The 21,517-nt window shown below is 42.1% G+C and overlaps 1 protein-coding gene across 1 annotated transcript in view; it reads left to right on the forward strand.

The window, feature by feature from the left end:
• The window catches only part of LOC116979727 (serotransferrin-1-like), a 38,323-nt gene extending 17,918 nt beyond the window's left edge, over positions 1-20,405 (forward strand). The window contains exons 8-17 of the mRNA XM_033031462.1: positions 1,085-1,262; positions 5,124-5,260; positions 6,890-6,986; positions 8,103-8,147; positions 9,464-9,628; positions 11,031-11,178; positions 12,147-12,211; positions 13,615-13,799; positions 18,391-18,583; positions 19,190-20,405. Coding sequence (XP_032887353.1) covers positions 1,085-1,262; positions 5,124-5,260; positions 6,890-6,986; positions 8,103-8,147; positions 9,464-9,628; positions 11,031-11,178; positions 12,147-12,211; positions 13,615-13,799; positions 18,391-18,583; positions 19,190-19,224 — 1,248 coding nt within the window. The 3' untranslated portion in view covers positions 19,225-20,405. The remainder of the gene's footprint in view (positions 1-1,084; positions 1,263-5,123; positions 5,261-6,889; positions 6,987-8,102; positions 8,148-9,463; positions 9,629-11,030; positions 11,179-12,146; positions 12,212-13,614; positions 13,800-18,390; positions 18,584-19,189) is intronic.
• Positions 20,406-21,517: the final 1,112 nt, after the last annotated feature.

Below are 21,517 nucleotides of genomic sequence, written 5' to 3' on the forward strand. Positions count from 1 at the left end.
GGGGAATGGGACTGTGACTCATGTGTTAGGCCCCACTTTGTCTAGTCCTCTTTAAATATGTACAATGATCTACTACTGACATATTCACACTTCTTGCAAATTTTATACTCTACCTTATCAGATAGTTCTTCACTTTCTTTAGAGGTTTCTTGCTGGTGATTCACCAATCAGCAGGATTTTCCTTGCTTCCAACCTATTTTTGAGGAAACCTAAGATTTCTTTGAAGAGCTTACAAAGAAAATATTCCTAATTGAGAGACTGGTGAGAGTGGTGGTTCCTGGATTGTCCTCCTCGAGCTAGAGAAGGTTAAGGAGAAATTTAATACAACCTTTCAAAAGGAGATAAGGAGGAATTTCTTTAGTGGGAGGGTGGAGAATCTTTGGAATTATTTACCACAGAAGGCCGTGGAGGTCAAGTGAATGGATATATTTAAGGCAAAGATAGATAGATTCTTGATGAGCACAGGTCATAAGTAACAGGAGCAGAATTAGGCCATTCTGGCCATTAAGTCTACTCTGCCATCCAATCATGGCTGATCTATCTCTTCCTCCTAACTCCATTCTCCAGCCTTCTCCTCATAACCCAGGAGACCTGTACTAATAAAGGGTTCCCAAGCATGAAATCTTTACAAATCCTACATTGATGGAGATAAATTGAGGGCAGGGAGAAAGTCTGAAGGCAGGGTGAAAAAGAAAGGTTTTGTGAAGTTGGTTAAAGGAGATTAGGGGAAGGAAGATAGGTGGACTCAGAAAGAGCATTCAAGAATAGAATGTTTTAATTTGTTTTGTTTCATGTTCCTTTATTTTATTTTTGCAATACCGATATTTTGAAGTTTCATATGAGTTGGGAATCTTTGCTCTCAGCTAGGGATTCTAAATGCTGGAATCAGTTTGCAGAAAAGTTGTAATGAAGCATAAAGTATTACTTGATGATGATGATGATGATAATGATGATAATGATGATGATGGTGATGATGAGTATTAAATACTCGGAAGGGTAAAATGTACCTGCTATAGTTCAAAGGTTATTTCCTGCCTCCTCTTTAAAATATTTTACATAATAGCTACTCTCTTGTGTTTCTTAGGAATTATTTGGGCATAAGATGAATTCATCATTCAAACTCTTCGATTCCTCAAAATATGGGCAGAAGGACTTGATGTTCAAAGACTCAACACAGGAATTGGTTCACCTTCCCAGTGGAATGGATTTCTTTATTTATCTTGGCAGTGATTATGTGCATGCTATACAGATCCTTGAAACCAGTAAGAGTTTGTTTTGGATAATATTAACAGAAGAGATTCTTGGGGTTGGGATTATGGGTGGCAATTGCACTGTGTAGATCCTGGGTCCTGGCCACAGGCAGCATTCAGAGGGAGGTTTCATAGCGTGGCAGAAGCTGCATACTCTGGAATCCCAGTGGAGCAAAATGTGCCTGCCCAGTCCTTAAGTACTGAGTGTGACCATCCTTCCATCCTTCCCATCGACTCCATGTACAGTGCTGACATCAACACCCACAAGGGCAACGTTGTACTGGCACCACACTAATTATCGCCACACTTCTTTACACAGGTTTGTAGGTTAATTGGCTTGGTAAAATTATAAATTGTCCCTCGTGTGTGTAAGATAGTGCTGGTGTACGGGGATTGCTGGTCGGCGCGGACGCGGTGAGCCGAACGGCCTGTTTTCGCCCTGTATCTCCAAAACTAAAAGTAAAATACCAAAGAATTGCTTCCTATAATTAAGACAATAAATTTTCAGTTATCACAATGGGAAACATATTAAATTATCGAGAATGGTTCTAATGATCAGTTCATTAATGTGTAAAAATTTCAAAATTAATTACTTTAGCACTGGTTGCTGACCTTACTGGCTTCCATGACTTTGAGGATTTAACCTCAGTGAAGAGTAGTGTGGGTATGGGATAAGCCAGTGTCAGTTCTAATGTGGGCCACTGATGAAGAGACAGGTTTAGCTCCACCAGCTGCCTTCTTGCCTATCTTACCCAGGAGAAGGTGCATGGGAAGCTAAAAGGGCTGAAGGTGGATAAGTCACCTGGCGTCCTAGGGTTCTGAAAGAGGTGGCTTTCGAGATTGCAGAGTCATTGACAGTGATATTTCAAGAATCACGAGAGACAGGAGTGGTCCCAGATGATTGGAAAATTACCAATATTGTTCCCCGCCGAACAAGAAAAAAGCAAAGCACAATAGTGGGAACTATAGGCCGGTTAGACTGTCTCTGGTGATTGGTAAGAGTTTAGAGTCCATTATAAAGGATGGGGTTATGGAGTACTTAAGAAGTTCACGATTAATAAGCCAAAGTCAGCATGGCTTTCTGAAGGGGAGGTCTTACTTGACAAATTTGCTGGAATTCTTTGAAGAAGTAAATAGCAGGACAGACAAAGGAGATATTGGTCACTTAGATTTTCAGAAAGTTTTGATAAAGTGTCTCACGTGAGGCTGCAAAGGAAGATGAGATCCCCTATAACCCAGGGCTGATAGTGGTATGGATAGCAGGTTGGCTGGATGGCAGAAGCCAAAGAGTGGCAATAAAGGGGTCTTTTTCTGGTTGGCTGCCATTGATTAGCGGAGTTCCGCAGAGGTGGGTGCTGGGGTCACTACTCTTCACGTTGTGTATTAATGAATTGGACGAGGGGATTGAAGGCTTTGTGGCCAAAGTTTGTGGATGAAACAAAAATAGGTGGAAGAGCTGGTAGTGTAGAGAAAGCAGGGACTCTGCAGAAGGAATGGTTCGCTTGGGGGAGTGGGCAGAGATGTGGCAGATGGAATATGGTGTGGCAAAGTGTGGAGTCATGCAATTTGGTAGTAGGAATAAAGGCGTAGACTATTTTCTAAATAGGGAAAGAATCCAAAAATCAGAGGTGCAAAGGGATTTAGGAATATAAGTGCAGGATTCCCAATATGTTAATCTGTAAATTGAATCGGTGGTAAAGAAAGCAAACAATACTGGCATTTATTTCAAGAGGGCTTGTAAACAAAAACAGGGATGTAATGCTGAGGCTCTATAAGGTGCTGCTAAGGCCGCATTTGGAATATTGTGAGCAATTTTGGGCATCATATCTGAGGAAGGATGTGCTGGCTCTGGAATGGGTCCAGAGGAGGTTTACAAGAATAATCCCAGGAATGAGTAGGTTAACCTATGATGAGCATTTGTCAGCATTGGGCCTGTACTCGCTAGAGTTTAGAGGAATGAGGGGGGACCTCATTGAAACATACAGAACAATGAAAGGCTTGCATCGAGTGGATGTGGATAGGCTGTTTCCACTAGTGGGAGAGTCCAGAACTAGATGTCATATCCTCAGAATTAAAGGACATTCATTTAGGAAGGAGATGACGAGAAATTTATTTAGTCAGAGGGTGGTGAATCTGTAAAGTCCTTTGCCTCAGAAGACTGTGGTGGCCAAGTCAGTGGATATTATTAAGGCAGAGATAGATAGATTTTTGATTAGTACAGGCATCAGAGGTTATGGGGAGAAGGCAGAAGAATGGGGTTAGGAGGGAGAGATAGATCAGCCATGACGGAGTAAAATTGAATGGCCGAATGGCCTAATTCTACTCCTATCACTTATGATCTAATGACCTTATGAGTGCTGAGGCCAACATTATAACTCAACTAAGGGGAGGCACGGTGGCACAGCGGGAATGTTTCTGCCTTACAGCTCCAGAGACCCGGGTTCGGTCCTGACTGTGGGTGCTGCCTGTATGGTGTTTGTACGTTCCCCCCGTGACTGTGTGGGTTTTCTCCGTGAGCTCTGGATTCCTCCCACATTCCAAAGATGTACAGGGTTGTAGGATAATTGGCTTGAGTAAGAATTGTAAATCGTTCCTCATGTGTAGGATAGTGCCAGTGAATGGGGATAGTTGGTCGGCGCAGACTCAGTGGGCCAAAGGGCTGTTTCTGAGTTGTATCTTTAAACTAAACTACTGTCCATTAAGGTATGCTATCCATCATAAAATTACTGTTTATGCTATATTAGTGATTTAAGGCCTGACAAATAGTGTGTGTAAGATATTTGGATGGGGAAAAGTTATTTGACCAGTGGTTCCAGAGGTCTTGTCCTCTAGGATCTACACCCAGGTCTGGCTCAATTGCAGGATGAGACACTCCAGGAAATGTGAGGGTTACATTCCTGAAAAATGTCTGTAGACTGGTTTTCCCTTGACAGAAACAAACAATTTCCCCAAAAATCAAGATTGCCTGAAATGTTAAGCCTTTTCTTTCTGATGTACTATTTTGTTTCCTCTCTTACTGCATTGTGAAATTGTGTCTGATTTTCTATACTTACCCACATGGTATCACTCAGCATGCATCCCCTGTAGTTTAGTTTACAGGTACAGTGCGGAAACAGATCCTTTGTCCCACTGAGTCCACGCCGACCAAGTGGATCAAACGACTTTGAAGTGTGGGAGGAGCCAGTTGTTTATGTCTCAAAACATTTTAATATTATGTATAAGACTGACAAAGCATTGATGGGAGAAATTGTGTCAGCTGGATTTCCATATGCCTTCTGAAGCCGGGGAAGCTCCTGTATTTGATTCAAAATTAGATGCTGTGATTAGCAACAAGCAGAATGATAGAAAACATATTACAGATGGCATCGTCCATTTTTGCTAGGGCATTTCCATTTTCCTAACCCTGTATAGTGAAACATGGGATCCTCCACTCTGTATACCTTGTTTCTAAGTGACCTTCACCAATGAGGCCAATGGCCGGCAATGCTGAGACATCACTGCACAATATAATGCTGGTGCTGTGTAATGTAATGCCCCTGTTCCACTTAGGAAACCTGAACAGAAACATCTGGAGACTTTCCGCCCCACTCAAAGTTTCTATGCGGTTCCCGGAGGTTGCAGGTGGTTGCCGGAGGTTGCAGGTAGTGGAAGCAGTTAGGGAGACTGACAAAAACCTCCAGGAACTGCACGGAAATCTTGGGTGGGGCTCAAAGTCTCCAGAGGTTTCCGTTCAGGTTTCCTAAGTGGGACAGGAGCATTAAGGTATTCCGTATCACCAGGTTATTGATCCAGGGACTCACAAAATGATTACTGCACCAATAATGTAATCCATTGGCGAAGAATAATGATTCATTCATCATGACTGTGTTGCAGCGAACAGCAGTGTTTTGAATATTGGAAAGATCCGATGGTGTGCTATTGGCGATCTTGAAAAGCAGAAGTGTGAGAGCTGGGGATCAGTACGTTGTGTGAAAGGCGAAAATGCTGAAGACTGCATAAGACAGATCAAGGTAATGACAGCAATGTTTAATCAAGTATTTCAGGTGGTTGACCGAATACAATATACTCAGCAGGTCAGACAGCATCTGTAGAGAGAGAAAAACGGTCAATGTTTCAGATAAATTAACTTTCATCAGAACTATGTGTAAAAAAACAAGATGGATACAAAATGCTGGAGTAACTCAACGGAACAGGCAAAATCTCTGGGTAGAAGGAATGGGTGACGTTTTGGGTTTGGACCCTTCTTCAGACAAAAAAACAAGAATGTATTTTCTTCTGTCTGAAGAAGGGTTTCGGCCCGAAATGTCGCCTATTTCCTTCGCTCCATAGCTGCTGCTGCAGCCGCTGAGTTTCTCCAGCATTTTTGTGTACCCAAGAATGTATTAATTTGTGTAGAGGGGAAGTGTTGGGATTTTACAAAAAAGAATAAGTGTGAAAGGGCAGAAACTTTCCCAGGAACCAGTCCAATGAATCTTCACTGCACTCCCCCTGTAGCAGGTATATTCTTGGTTAGGTAAAGAGACCAAAAATTGTAATAGTAATTGTAATTGTAGTTAATTTATTAGCCAAGTTTGTAAAAACATACAAGGAATTTGATTTGCCACACAGTCATACCAAAAAAATCAACAAGACACACAACTATATAAAAATGACCATAAACGTCCACCACAGCGCACTGTGATGGAAAGCAATAACGTATAAACTTCTTCCCTCTTTTTCTCCCATGGTCGGGGCAGTCGAACCATCCGCAGTCAGGGTGATCGCTCCCACAGACGCCGATCGAAGCTCCCGCGTCGGGGGGATCGATGTTCCCGCGATCGGGCCGATCGAAATCCCGAAGTAGATCTCTAACCAAGTGACGGCGAGCTCCACGCAAGCTCCCACAGTTGGATCTCCCGAAGTCGATTCCCAGCAAAGGAACTGCCAGCTCCATGATGTGGGCCTAAATGTACACAATCCCTCTGGAACAATCTCACTAATGTTGAATATATTGTGATAAAGTAACTCTCGCACTCAAATACTCTTCAAATACAGGCCAATAGAAGAGCTTCAAAAACAAAAAGCATTGCTAAGAAAAGACATCAAACCTCTTGCAAATCACAATTGATTCAATGGTCAATGGTCAATGGTTTATTGATTGTCATGTGTACCATTCACGGTGAAATACATTTTTTCATTAGGGTCTGCAAGACTATCCCCGTACATAAGCACAATCGCCCCAATTAGTGCAGTATGCATGGAGTAGCTCGCCAAGTCCATATGCAAGAGGCGCCATTTTGGCACCATTTTACAGTCAGAGTTGCAGCTGTCCACAAAGGCCCGTTGCAGCCATCTCCTCCTCCATTTCGGTCGTCCCGCCAACTCTCTACACCTGGTCTTCGTTCCCCAGAAGGGGCCCTTCCCACAGAAAACCTCGAGGGCGTGGAAGGTAAGACATCCTGGTTCCTCCCACCCTTTCCCCAGGCCCTTTGTCCAGCTTCCGCCACTGTTTATATCGATCCATGATTGCTTTTGGAGCAGGAGAAACAGAAGTTCCTACTGATTGATGACAAGTACGGAGAGAACTATGGGTTTAGGCTGCAGATGAACGAGAGACAGACTGGTGGAGAGAGTAAATACTGTATGTTCTGTTGTTTCAGTATGGAGATGCTGATGCAGCAAGCTTTGATGGAGGAGAGGTATACATTGGAGGAAAGTGTGGCCTCGTTCCAGTTATGGCAGAGTATTATGACAAAAGTAAGTGTCCTCTACAATGCTTTACATTGTTATCTTTATTTACTTTGATTAATCAACCTCATGTGAAGGAATATCTACAAGAAGAATGGAAAAAGAGTCAGTCTGGGCTTCTTCTCACTTGTTTCATTTGTACATTTGCACATTGCAATGTATGAATGCTGAACTGCAGTTTTAATTTCTTGCAATTTCACAGCGTCATGGTCTTCTGATTTCATGATAAATTTGGTCTAGGTTTAACCCTCTATCAGCACAACAGGCACCCCTGCCTCTTGGTTGCCCTGGTGTAACTTTGCATAAGGTGGTGTGATTTGTATAGTTTTCTATTTATCATAGTTTTCATAAATATTCTGGCAAATCTGGAAAATCACAGCAGTTTCACAGAAATGCCTGCTGCAAACTTCTATGAAGTAGTTTAGTTACCCTGTTCTCAGGAACCATCATGATTACAATGTTGCAATTTGTATGAATGAAAAAAACCCCCTCTAATGTATTGTAGTATCTGTCTGTGTGCAGATCAGGAAAACTTCCTGGAGAGGTTTTCTTCAATCATCATCAGGCTTACAAAAATGATTCCAAGAATGAGTTGGTTAGCATATGATAAGTGTTTGACAGCACTGGGCCTTTACTCGCAGGAGTTAGAAGTTTGAGGGGGGGACCTCATTGAAACTTACAGAATAATGAAAGGCATAGATAGAGAGAGTGGATGTGGAAAGGATAGTTGCACTGGTGGGAGAGTCAAGGACCCGAGGTCACAGCCTCAGAATTAAAGGGCGCTCTTTTTGAAAGGAGATAAGGAGGAACTGCTTTAGTCAGAGGGTAGTTAATCTGTGGAACTCACTGCCACAGAGGGCTGTGGAGGCCAAGTCAGTGGATATTTTTTAGGCAGAGATACACAAATTCTTGATTAAAACGGGTGTCAGGGTTTTGGGGAGAAGGCAGGAAAATGGGATTAGGAGGCAGAGATCAACCGTGATTGAATGGCGGAAGAGACTCAATGGGCCAAATGGCCTAATTCTACTCCTATAACTTATGAACGTGAACTTGTGCTGGACATGACTTTACGCCTTTCAATGGACATAGAGTAATCATCTTATTTTCTATCCATTTCCTCTACAGCTAATCCTGATTCATGCAAACCCACAGCAGTCAACACTAAGATACGTAAGTATTAAAATATTTCAATGACTACTCAATTCTCTGTGACTCTGTAATCACTATTGATAAGCCCTTTTTCTCTGCACTTTTCTCACACAGTCAAGTAATTATTTGTTAATGAGCCTCACATACATTGCTGCATTAAAACAATGCCACGCTGCAGATTATGCTCTTTAATATGTCACAGCCTTGGCGCAATGCCGGAAATGCAATTGCATTGACAATACAGGAAAAGTTAGGTAACCCTCCCGAGGGTGAGTCTCCATCAGGAACATTGGATCCAAGATAAAAGGTTGAGAGTGATCTCAGAATTAGATTCTGGGATATGGGAGCAAAAGATGATAAAAAATGGAGCTTAATTTCAAAAGATAATATCCATTATCACAGTGTTCCTCCGATGTAAGTGGATGGAAAATAATGGGAAACCAGCATCTGCTTGGTTGTGATACAAAAATCATTGACTATTGAACTGCTTGATGACACCGACTTACCAAATTCAAAGATATGGAGAAACCATTCATTGCACTCACAACCTGGCCATCCTTTCTTCTCTTCCCTGCTGTCGGACAGATGATACACCAGCTTAAAAGCATGCATGTCCTGATTCAAGATCAGCTTCTTCCCTGCTGCTATCAAATTGTAGAACATACCTCCCATATGCTAGCGATGAATCCCTGATCTTCCAATATACTTCACTGCCACCCCGCACTTGTTTTATCTGCACTTTCTCTGTAGCTGTAACACTATATTCTGCATTTTCTTTATTTTCTCTTTTGTACTCTCTAATGCACTCTTGTACAGCATGATTTATCAGGATAACAAAAGTTTTACTGTATCCCAGTACACGTTGTAATAATAAACCAATTACCAATTATGTTTGCTAAACAAAATGTATTCTAACATTGTACCTAATTCTCTCCTTATGCTATAGCAATGGGTGTAAAATGCACTGCAGCATATTAGTTATTGGCCTAGTCTGTACAAATTGATCTGGTACATGAGTTCAAATGCCACCAATGCATCTTGGGGTATTTAAATTCAGTGTGGAGTACAGGAAAGTACAGTTTGGTGAAGTCTGTAGTAAAATGCAATTATATGCAATAGTGACTAGGAAACTACTGGATGTAAAAACACTTCTGTTTCACTGACAGCATCAATCTGCTAGAGGAATCTAACGAGTTGAACGGCAACGATGAGGGGAGGAGGGAGGAATTATCGATGTTCCGTGCTGAAAACCTGCAGTCTCATGTGCCTGAATCTGGCTCTAAATACTTCTCTCATTTCCCACAATAGTTACCACTTTGTTTGTGTTCATTATGTAGCCTCTTACTATGCGGTGGCCGTCGTGAAGGATCCGAGCCTGACCTGGGAGAAACTGGAGGGGAAGAAGTCGTGTCACACGGGAGTCGAACGTACTGCAGGCTGGAACGTGCCCATGGGAACTCTGGTTGGAGATGGAAAGATCAATGCATGTGACATTTATAATTGTAAGTGGGATTGGAGATTCCTGATGTCTTTTGGTGATTTTCTTTAAATAGTTTGAAATACTCTCTACCTGGGGACTTGCCTTAACTGTGCGGTGAGATGAAGTGGTCTAGCACTGAAGCAGGAAGTGAAAGTGCTAGGATTCTTCGAGGATGTTGCCTGACCTTTTCAGCATCCACAGCGTTTTCTGCATTTACTTCAGATGACAATAATGATGCCACTCCTGACAGTCTTTGACAGTAGGAAACCTCCCTGTTGGCAGAGATTTCCCCTCGGCCAAACCTAATGCAACTCTATTCCAGTGTCTTTTTTCAGAGGCAATGAAAGTGAAATGATTTTTTTTGAAGACATCAGTTCAAAGAAAGTTAACTAAAACTTTAGAGCACAATTAATAAAAAAAATAAAATCTTGCCTAAAATATGGGCAGCAGCAGCAACAACATTGAGGATGGATGGGTGAAAGGCAAGAATGTGCGGCAGGGTGTTGCAGTGTTGAGCTGCTGCCACGCAGCGCCAGAGACCTGGGTTTGATACTAACTATGGATGCTGTCTGTACAGAGGTTGTACATTATCTCTGGGAGAACGTTTTCTCTGGGAACACCGTTTTTCCTCCCACACTCCAAAGGCATACACGTTTGTAGGTTAATTGGCTTTGGTAAAAATTGTAAATTGTCCCTAGTGTGTAGGATAGTGCTAGTGTGTGGGGATGGCTGGTTGGCATGGACTTGGTGGGCTGAAGGGCCTATTTCCACGCTGTATCTCTAAAACCTAAACTATAACTAATCCATGGACCAAAAGTGTGGGGAAGGCCGACAGGACAGGGAAGAGAGCTATCAACGTGTTGGTTTCTTTGTATTCAGAAATCCAAATACATTCCAAATATCAATATTGGAGCGGATGATAGACGACATGAGGTTCAGGAGGCTTCACATGGCCCCAATATTATGAGCAGCTGCTCTGCTGACTTCCTAACTGGCTGTTTTGCATTAATATTTACCACCTGGAGGGGGTGTGGGAGTCTCATCACACATCAGACCTCGAGCTTGATTCAGCACGTCCTGCAGAAGCAGTCCGTCAGAGACCAGCTTTAGAAGAGGCATTCAGTGGGCAGTGGGATCCAGGGTTGTGGGACTGGGACATTATCCTGGGAAGTTGCCAGGCAAAGCTCGGTTGGTCCTGCAGGTTCTGTGCTACGGATAAGAAGATAAGTGGACTGGATTAAACCATGGACCAAGATAATACTGAACTTCCTGACTCTTTGTGTTGTGTCAGTGAATAACACAAGTGAATTGTTATTAGGATCAGATGATCTACAGTGACAATGTGATGTTATAAACCAATGAGGAATGATATAAGCACACTGGCTCTGAAGATTTATTCATGTTAATTTTCTTTTTGAATAAAGCCACATATTTCAATGAGAGCTGTGCCCCAGGAGCCAATGCTGCCCTGTATCCTAGACTCTGCTCCTTGTGCATTGGCAATGAGATGTCGATAGATAAGTGTGCAGCCAACAACAATGAGAGGTACTTCGGCTACAGTGGAGCCTTCAGGTAAATAAATGACTTTCATGATATACCTTTCACAACCTCTACACATGCTTCACAGCCAAGAAAATAGCCTTAGTGTTTAGCTTGAAGTGTAAGAAATTCAATAGGCAGGTTCTTCACAGCAAAATGCCAGGAAAGCAGTGTTCTGATAATGAGGGGCAGCATACCTACACACCTAGTTGAGCTGCTGCCTCACAGATGGGTTCTTTATTGAACACTACCTTTGAAGAAATGCACCTTCAACAAGTGCATCCATCTCTGGCAGTAACTGGACATGTGAACTCACCATCTACACACCATCACTCCCTGTAAATTATTGGAACTTGAAGTAAACATAGAAACCAACAAACAGTTGCAGAAATTTAGTAACAGCCAGAAGAAATGAATGAGCCATCAACGTGTAAGTGGCTGATTATCCCTTTAAATGTTGCTGTTTGGTCAGCGAGGGTGTTTTTTGTTGCTCTCTATACGTGAGGTTTCCTGAGCCAGTTAGCTGCAGCATTGATGTCTAGAATGCCATTTTGATCTCACCGTATGACGATTGAGATCATAGTCTTCCATATCTGCACAATCCAGCATATGTTAACTTCCTCAGCAACACGCCATCTGTCAAAGCGTGCCCATTTCATTACCATTCAGCCCATTAAGTATATGCTAGCTCACAATCATAGTCCCTCGCTAATTTTCATCGTAATCGGTTCTCCCACATTTCCATAACTTCCACTCAGATTTTAATTGATTACACACTCATGCAAATACACCTTATTGAAGCTCCAATAAATGTGTGGCAACAATCCTAATTTCTCAATCTCATAGTTTAGGCTAATATTTCATTGAAGTTCTTATACTATACACAGCACTTAAATACAAGTCAACAGCTTCATAGGATAGGCAAGGAAAATTTCATTACATTTGATGCAGCTATTTTTGTAATTATGATTTCTCAATGAATTTGCTTAAATCTCTAACAGATGCCTGGTTGAATCGGGTGACGTTGCTTTCATTAAGCACACAACTGTGCCAGATAACACTGATGGTATGTACAACTCTTGGGACATGTTTAACATGCATGTCAGAAGTTATGCCTTCAGTTCCTGGTTTGTGCTGAGTTGGATTTTTCAGTGCCTGAGCCAAGAATGACAATCAGAAGTGAAGATGGTTTGTAGTTGGAGAAAGATAGCTTGAAAGTGCTAGTGAATACAGGCAGAACATATCAAATGGGTGATGTTTCGGGTTGAAACCCTTCTTCAGACTCAGTCATTTTGTGTCTATCTTCAGTATAAACCAGCATCTGCAGTTGCGACAGACAGACAGATGGATAGAGAGGGTTTGTTAGTAGGTTCAATACTTACACCAGGCAACCGAAAAAGGGACCACATCACCCCGATCCTGGCCTCTCTCCACTGGCTCCCTGTGCGGTTCCGTATAAACTTCAAGATCCTCCTCCATGTCGACAAAGCCCTCAATGGGCTTGCCCCCACCTACATAAAAAGTCTTCTCACCCACCACTCCACCTCCAGGCCCCTCAGATCGGCCGACTTGGGGTTGCTGAATATCCCACGGTCTAGGCATAAGCTCAGGGGCGACCGCGCCTTTGCGGTTGCAGCCCCTAGACTGTGGAACAGCATCCCCTTTCCCATCAGAACTGCCCCCTCCATCGACTCTTTTAAGTCAAGACTAAAGACTTATCTATACTCCCAAGCCTTTCCTGACGTCCTCTGAGTGAGGGCTACATGTATATATGTATGTAGTTTGTTTTGTTGTGCTATTCTTATAACAAATGTAAAGCACTTTGGCCAACGAGAGCTGTTTTTTAAATGTGCTATATAAATAAATGTGACTTAACTTGACTTGACTTAAAATAGGAAAATTCAGTATTCATACCATTAGGTTTTTAGCGACCCAAATGGAATATGAGGTGCTGTTCCTCCAGTTAGTGTGTGATCTCACTCTGCTAATGGAGGAGGCCCAGAATAGAAAGGTTTATCTGGGAAATGGAAACAGAGTTAAAATGGTTGACAACAGGGAGATTCAGCAGGCCTTGGCGGACTGAGAGCAAGTGATTGGTGAAACAGTCACTGAGTCTACCCTTGGTCTCACCAATGTAAAGGAGGCAATATCGCAAATATCTAATGCAGTAGATGAGGTTAGAGGAGATGCACTTGAACCTCTGTTTCACCTGGAAGGATCGCTAGGGTCCTTGGTTGGAGGTGAGGGACCAGGTATAAGGACAAGAGTTCAGGGGATGGTGTCAGTGTACGTTTACAACAAGTACTGCTTGATGCAACCAACAAAAAGGCTGGCAAAGCTGGGGCCCTTGCGAGCGCCCATGGCTTTAACTTTAACTTAAAGGACTTGAACAATTTGAGAAGCTATCTGCTGCAATAAAGACTGCAGAATGTGTAAGAAGATTGCTATTTGAATCACTTTCACTCACAGGGAATGGAACGATGGACTGGAACAAGGATTTAACCTCTGGTAGCTACCACTTGTTGTGCAAAAATGGGACGATAGCCTCTGTTGATCAGTTCCTGGACTGTCACTTGGCTGATGTCCCAGCACATGCCGTTATGACACGACCTGATAAGAAGTTTGCAGTGCTAAATCTGCTGAAAAATGAACAGGTGAGGATGTGAACCATTTTATTATCCAGCTTTATGCACTTGAAAATTCATTGGAATTAGGGCAGGGTAGAAATCACACTGAGGTTGACAACACCAGAGAGTAATCAATTCAGATTGACATCCAACATTGAATGACTAACTGGTGGGTGACTGTAAGGTTCAGTCAAACCATTTTTTTTAAATCAAAATTAAATCTATTCAATTATTTACAATAATAATGTTTATAAAACAAATAATAACAACACACCCACCATCATTTTACAAAAATTACTAAATATTCTTATTACTAAATATCAAATGACTATGTTACAGTCCTGATTCAGGATACTGTTAACCCCCCCCCCCCCCCCCCCCCACGGTGCTCAGCAGTCCCGGAAATCCCCCCATGGTGCTCATGGACATCGCATGTTCTTTCTCAAGGGACACAAGGGAACAGGCGTAACCCTGGAAAAGGGACAACTGTTTAACTCTCGTGTCAGCATCATTAAATTGGACACATAATCAAAAAGGCATTGTGTTGAAATAGAAATCCAGCTCTAGTTGGCTGGTCATTTGCTCTTTCCTCTTAAACCCCAGGGAACAAAAGGGTTAACATAGATAGCTGTGGTACAGGATGTAAACCAACATGTTTATTGTCCAACTCTAGAAAATGAAAAGTCCATTGGGGTATCTGAGCAAAGTGGAAATTACCAAAGGTTGGTGCCACCAAACAATGGTTTACAGATTAATCAGGCCCACACAAAAAAAATGGAATTCAGCTTTCACAATCTCTTCAGTGGACAGCTAGCTAATATTGGCCTGGACATTCTAGAATCATGCTTCATTATTTCTGGCCAAAATAGAGTCCTTTTTTCAACAAATATGATACGATACGATAGAACTTAATTTATCCCAGGAGAAAAATTGATCTCCCAACAGTCATAAAACACAAAATACATGAAACGTGAAACATGAAATTGAAGTGACGAGTGGAAAGGATTGGGATGTGCAAAGATTGGGGAGGGGGATGGGGGGGGGAGTCAGTCTACCCCACGATAGAAGAGGGAGTAGTTTGATAGCCACAGGGAAAAAAGGGTCTCCTTTGCCATTCTGTCCTGCATCTTTTTTTTTTTTTTTTTTTTTTTTTTTTTTAATATAAATTTATTCAATTATTAAAAAATAATATTACACTACAATAAAACAAGCCAGAACCCACCACCATAATACAATACAAACATGTAACAAACTACTATACAACTATGATACAATCCTTATTGAGGATACATTCAACACCCTGCGGAGCCCAGTGGTCCCAGAACTCCCTCAGGGTGCCCGCAGACAGGGCGTATTCCCTTTCTAATCCCACCCGGGCACGGGCGTAACCCCGGAAAAGGGGCAGGCAGATGGCTCGGGTAGAGCCCTCCACCGTCTGGCGCCGTGACTCGTGGATGGCCAGCTTGGCCAGGCCCAGGAGCAACCCAACCAGGACATCTTCAGCCCTCTGTCCTGCATCTTGGTGGTACCAGTCTGTTGCTGAAGGTACTCCTCAGGTTGACCAGTGCACTTCTAATTGAAAAGGGTTTTTATACCACTCCAGGCATGAGCCATTAGCGTTTGGGTTGAAGTTAATTCCATCGCAACAGGGTGATATTACATTCGCCACAAAGTGCGACACAGTGGCACAGCGGTAGAGTTGCTGCCTTACAGAGCCAGAAAACCAGGTTTGATCCTGACTAGGGGTGCTGTCTGTACAGAATTTGTATGTTCTCCCTGTGGCAGTGTGGGTTTTCTCCGTGTGCTCCGGTTTCCTCCCACACTCCAAAGACGTACAGGTTTATAGGTTAATTGGCTTCAGTAAAATTGTAAATTGTCTCCAGTGTGTGTAGGATAGTGTTACTGGTCGGCATGGACTCGGTGGGCCTAAGGGACTATTTCCATGAAGTATCTCTAAACTAAACTTTACCATTTTTAATGCTTTCCTGAGATTAAGAGATTTAAAGGTGGCAACACCATGTCAGTTCCATTTATCCTCACGAAGGATGAATTAAACATGAATTGCAAACAGTGACAGCTAAAGCCTTGCACAGCTCAATGACATTGGCTTCATTGTAATTTGCCAGATTCACATTTACAGAATTTGCCAGAATCTGTTTGAACACAGACAGGTGTGCAAATATCATATCACAAATAACTAGTGGTTTTCTGAATGGGGGATTTTATAGGCAACTCAAATTTTTTGACATCAATAAATGTCAACGACATATTCTCAGCATAGACTCCAATCCTTTCACATTGCCACAACATACCAAGATGATCTGCAATCTGCAATGAGGCCCAATCAGTCACCTTTCTCCACCAATCTCCTTTGCCTGGCTGAACTTGTTCTTATATTGAACAACTGCTCACTTTCTCCAGGTTAAACGCCTACATTGTCCTTATCTTCCACTCTATCATCCTCACCAATTTTCACCACCTTTAATGTGGTTCCACATTTTCCCCTTCACTCCCCTTTCCACTTTCTGAAGGGACTGTTCACTCAGAGACTACAGTTTATTCTTCCTTCTCTACCAGTCACTTCCCATCTCATGTTCATAAGTTATAGGGCCAGAATTAAGCCATTCGGCCCAACAAGTCTACTCCACCAGTTTCCTCTCAACCGCATTGTGCTGCCTTCTCCCCATAACACCTGACACCCTTATGGGCCTGTCCCACTTAGACCCCCCCCCCGTACGATAATGTCTACAACAATGTCTACAACAACGTCAAGCTATGGCAAGCTACCGACAACTGGCGATCCATTAGGACGTCCACCTACGACCACTCCTACGACACTCCTACGACAATGATCCACGACAAGGTACGACCCTGTCGGTGTCAACTGAAGGCAACTTAAGACAATTCAGTCACCAGTACCTGTCGCTGGTTATTGTAGGTAATTGCCAATGGAATTCACCAAAGTAAGCACTGGCGACAACATACATCATCCTGGCAACAGCACCTACATCAGGCTACGATCATTGGCGTCAAGCCCACGGGCGCCGACTGTCACCAAAAGGTTTGAACATTTCAAAATCTAGCGGCAACCAAAAAATATGTACGATTCTTCGGGCAACCGAGGAGACCATACAGGCGACACTCCGGCGACCATGTGGCGATAGCCTAGTCGCCTGTAATCGCCTAAAGAATCGCATAAGTGGGAGCGGCCCATAACTAATCAAGATTCTATCAATCTCCACCTTAAACATATCCACTTACTTGGCTCCACAGCCGTTTGTGCCAATGAATTCCACAGATTCACCACCACTTGACTAATGGAACTCCTCTTCATCACCTTTCTAATTTTACATCCTTTTATTGTGGGGCTATGGCCTCCTGTCCTATACTCTCCCACCAGTGGAAACATCTTCTCCACATTCACTCGATCCAAGCTTTTCACCATTCGATAAGTTTCAATGAAGTCCCCCTCATCCTTCCAAACTCCAGCGAGTACAGGCCCAATGCAGTCAAATGCTCACCTCATGACATCTCAATGAGATCTAACACCTGCCCTTTTAGCTCTTTCCTCACCATCGAATGGCCCAATATTCCTTCCATGAGCATCAGTAATTCACTTTCACTTTTTTAGTATACTGTGTTCAGTGCTCTTCGTCTCCTCTAGCTTGCAGAAAGCAAATGAAGATTGAGTCATCGCTTTGCAGAGCACCTTCATTCAGTCCACAGGGGTGCCCTAGACCTTCCACTCACCTGTCACCTTAATTCTCCATCTCATTCACACTTTGACCTTTCTTCCTTTGTCCTCTTACAATGATATTCAATGTGAAGTTGAGTAACAAAATGTCATCGTCTATTTGGCCGCAACACTCAGTACTGAATTTGTCAGTTTCAGGTAAATAACTCCCTTTGTTCCTTCACTGAAGTGGCAAAACCTTTAAATTTCAATTTTTTTTCTCACTCACTTCCGTCTCCAACTTCATTACTTAACGCAATTTTTACTTTGACATCCTCGTCTGCACTTTATCATAGACATTCCCACTGTCCACTCCGTCCTTCCCCTTTTTTTATAAACACCAATCTTATTTTCTCCATCTTCCATCTCTGGAAGGATCCTTAACCTAAAAACATTAACTGTGCTTCTCCGTCCCTAAATGCTGCCTGACCTGTCGAGTGTTTCCATTTTCTGCACTTGTTTTGGATTTCCAGCATCAGCAGATTTTTCTCCAATTTACCCGAGGAAGATTTTCTGGATTGCTTTAGTAAAGGTGGGCTCTAAGGATCCTTTTCATGGTATTGGAATGAATCACCACACCAGGTGCAGGAACAGCTACTTTACTACATTCAACAGGTTCTTGAACTAACCTGCACAACCCTAATCCTACCTCATCAACTGAACTTCCATGGACTTGTTTCCTGTTGTGTTTTTATACTGATGTCTTGTTTTTTTTTTTTTTTTCTTTTCACCGTCTCGTATGTTTTCCGTATTGCCTGATGGCGAGGCAAGATTTTCATTGCACCTGTACCTCACCGTACGGGTGCACGTGACATTAAACTCGACTTTGACTTGGCGTGACATGCTTGCTATCAACACCAGTAACAAGTTTATTTTTTATTCCAGTTGAAGCATGGTCGCAATGGATCCATGCAGGGCAACTTTCAGATGTTTGGCTCATCAACATTTTCAGGAAAAAACCTACTTTTTAAGGATTCCACTCAGTGTCTCATTGAAATCCCCCAAACTAATTACGAAGACTTTCTGGGTGTTCGCTACATCAATATTGTGGAAGGACTCCACTCTTGTAAATCTCCTGGTAAGTAATAGTGAAATATACCTCCAAGTAATTTCCCCCCATAGATGGTATGTTTTTCTTGGATATCTAAACTCATGTATATTCATTCCAAATTCTCCTGGCTCCTGAAACTAAAGGAGGGGTAACAATTGGAGATAATAAGTAATGGTGCATGTCTATTGAATGCAGATATTCTTCTGCTAGTGTTTGAGTTTGGGTGTTGGGGAAATACATCATGCTCAGAGACAGCACATCTGAGCTGGTGTAGACATGTTGAAAAATCATATTTCTGCTCATGGTGTCCTTGTACATCTGGAGCAAGTATGCTGTTCGAATAGTGTCAAAGGAGGAAGAGTGTTCCTTTATTTAACTGTGTTTAGTTGATGGCATAATGTAGAGGAGACAGAGTGAGTGGGGTGGACTTTATTCTCTAACTAACATATAGTATACCTGACTTGGAAATGCTGACTTAAAAAATGCCAGTGCTCAACTCTTCACCACTAATTTCACTCACCTGGCAAAAATCAAATAATCAGAAAATAGACTATATTAAATTATTGCCACTAGAGCCAATTACAGGGAGAACATTGCTACCATGTTCTAGGTACTGGTTGCTCTCTATTTCAGATCTCCTTGAAGCATGTGCCTTTAAAAAGTGCTGATGACTTGACCTACAGTTTCATCTCATGACCTGGAATTCTCCTGCTCCCCACTGGATGCCTGCTCGAGTACAACATCCATTGCACATTTATCTAATTAATCTTTAGCATTTCATAGATGACCTGCAAAACGGTGAGCTATATATCACACTGCTGTGTTAAAAAATATATATCTTTCTGCAAAATGTAATAAACTATAATGAGTACACTCATATCTGCTGTGCTGTTTTACAACTGTAATAGAGCGCTTCACTTTTCAAAAATAATTCTTTCCAGTATGTTACTCACTGCTTCTGCACAGCGATGCAGCTCCACAGGTAAAATATAGTAGATGTTTTATTGCTCAAGTGACAGCATGCAATTCCAGTCAATGAAAGTGACCATAGAAAACAATAATCAAAATAGAAGCATTTCAAGTCCTTCCCCTGTCCTTTTATTCAGCATGCCAAATTATCGAATTTCAATAGGATGTAGCAATTAATTTTCACCATCATGAATCTCTATAAATGTAGTTTGCCCGTTTCCCCTTTATGACTCACATTGCTAAGCTGCTTGAAACTCTTCTTAGAAGAAATGTATCCAGAATGCCAAAGCAAGCCTTTCTGATGTGTTTTATCATCTGTTTTCCTAACTTTCCCATATGTGGTCCAGCTTCCAGTCACTAATCAATTGTATTTTATTTGGTTTCTGGCGGATTGATTTATTCTATCCACCATGTCCACACAACTGCTGTATGGCAAGAAAAGGAATTAAATTGTTCGGGCTTACTAATTCTTGTCAATAACAGAACAGTTTATTCCCAAGATGCAGTAACTGCAAATATTTCTTATTTTTGCCTAGAAGGTACCATCTTTCTGTAATTGGAATGCAAGTACCTAGTTATAATTGACCATTTTTTTTGTCTTCTATTTTCAACACTAGTTTGTGGCTCAAGTTCATATTCTAAGGGTGGTGGGAACAAACTGCGTGAGGAGGTAGTTGAGGCAGGGACTATCCCAACATTTAAGAAACAGTTAGACAGGTTTGGAGGGATATGGATCAAACGTGAGCAGATGGGACTAGTGTAGCTAGGACATGTTGGCTGGTGTGAGCAAGTTGGGCCGAAGGACCTGTTTCCACATTGTATCACACTATGACTCTATGATTACAACAAATAAAAATGCTTATTGCTAACTAACTCTTTATTTCTATCCTCACTTGTTGAATTATTCACCCAGAGTGTTGCGTTTAACAGAAGTTACATTTACAACTTAAAGTTAATCCTAAATCCACCCCAAAGGTTTATCACCAGAAAATTAGCTAAAAAGGTAACTTTCTAACAATGCTGTTAACATAGTGTTTCATGTGCCCAAAATTTAAGCTTTCACAAAGCATGGTGGGAAAAGGTCAATATTTCATAAGGAAAAAAAAAGACAAAGTGCCAGAGTAACTCAGCAAGTCAGACAGCATCTCTTGAGAATATGGCTAGGTGACATTTCGGTTTGGCCCCTTTGTCAAAAGGGCACCAACCCGAAACGTCACCTATCCATGTTCTCCATAGATGCTGCCTAATCCATTGTACTTCTGCATGTTGTCTCTTTTGTATAAACCAGCATCTGCAGTTCCTTTTATCTCAAATTTTCCTCAGCAATATTTTACTGGTAGAGCAGAGATCTAAATAACCCAACCACCAATATTAAGGGAATTCAACTTTTGATGTCAGAATGGTGACTATGTATGGATGAGAAAATAATGGAATAGATGACCTCTGTTCTCTGACCATTTGATAAATGATCTAAGAGCCATGAGGTCTCAGCCTGGTATGGAGGAATTGTGTAACCAGATATATATCATTTACAAGAGGGTTTGGAAGGATATGGGCCAAGTGCAGGCAATTCGAACTACTGTCGTTCCGTTACGCAAATCGGTTGGCATAGACGAGTTGAGACAAAGGGTCTGTTTCCATGCAGTATGGCTTTATATAGATCAAGACGCTAAAGGGGTGCCTTCAGCATGAAACAACGGGATGCAATCGGGGTGAGATTATGATACTGAACCTTCCAGTGCTGAGGGGCATGCAAGAAGCCTATGCGGCAAACTGGCAGAGCAATGCACATGGGGAAGTAACTGTCTTCACCTTTTCGATTAGCTTGATTGAGAAATAAGGGTTCTCAGCATTCAGGAAGTGCAGGAGTAAATCTATGAAAGAGGGAGCATCAGGAACATGGAGAACAACAACCCAAGAATAACTGGCTCAAGGAGGTGTCCACATTTGGAACCTAGAAAAGACTACAAACTACTGAGGCAAATTTAGCCT

This window comes from Amblyraja radiata, chromosome 13 (assembly GCF_010909765.2).
Source record: "Amblyraja radiata isolate CabotCenter1 chromosome 13, sAmbRad1.1.pri, whole genome shotgun sequence".
Taxonomy (NCBI): domain Eukaryota; kingdom Metazoa; phylum Chordata; class Chondrichthyes; order Rajiformes; family Rajidae; genus Amblyraja; species Amblyraja radiata.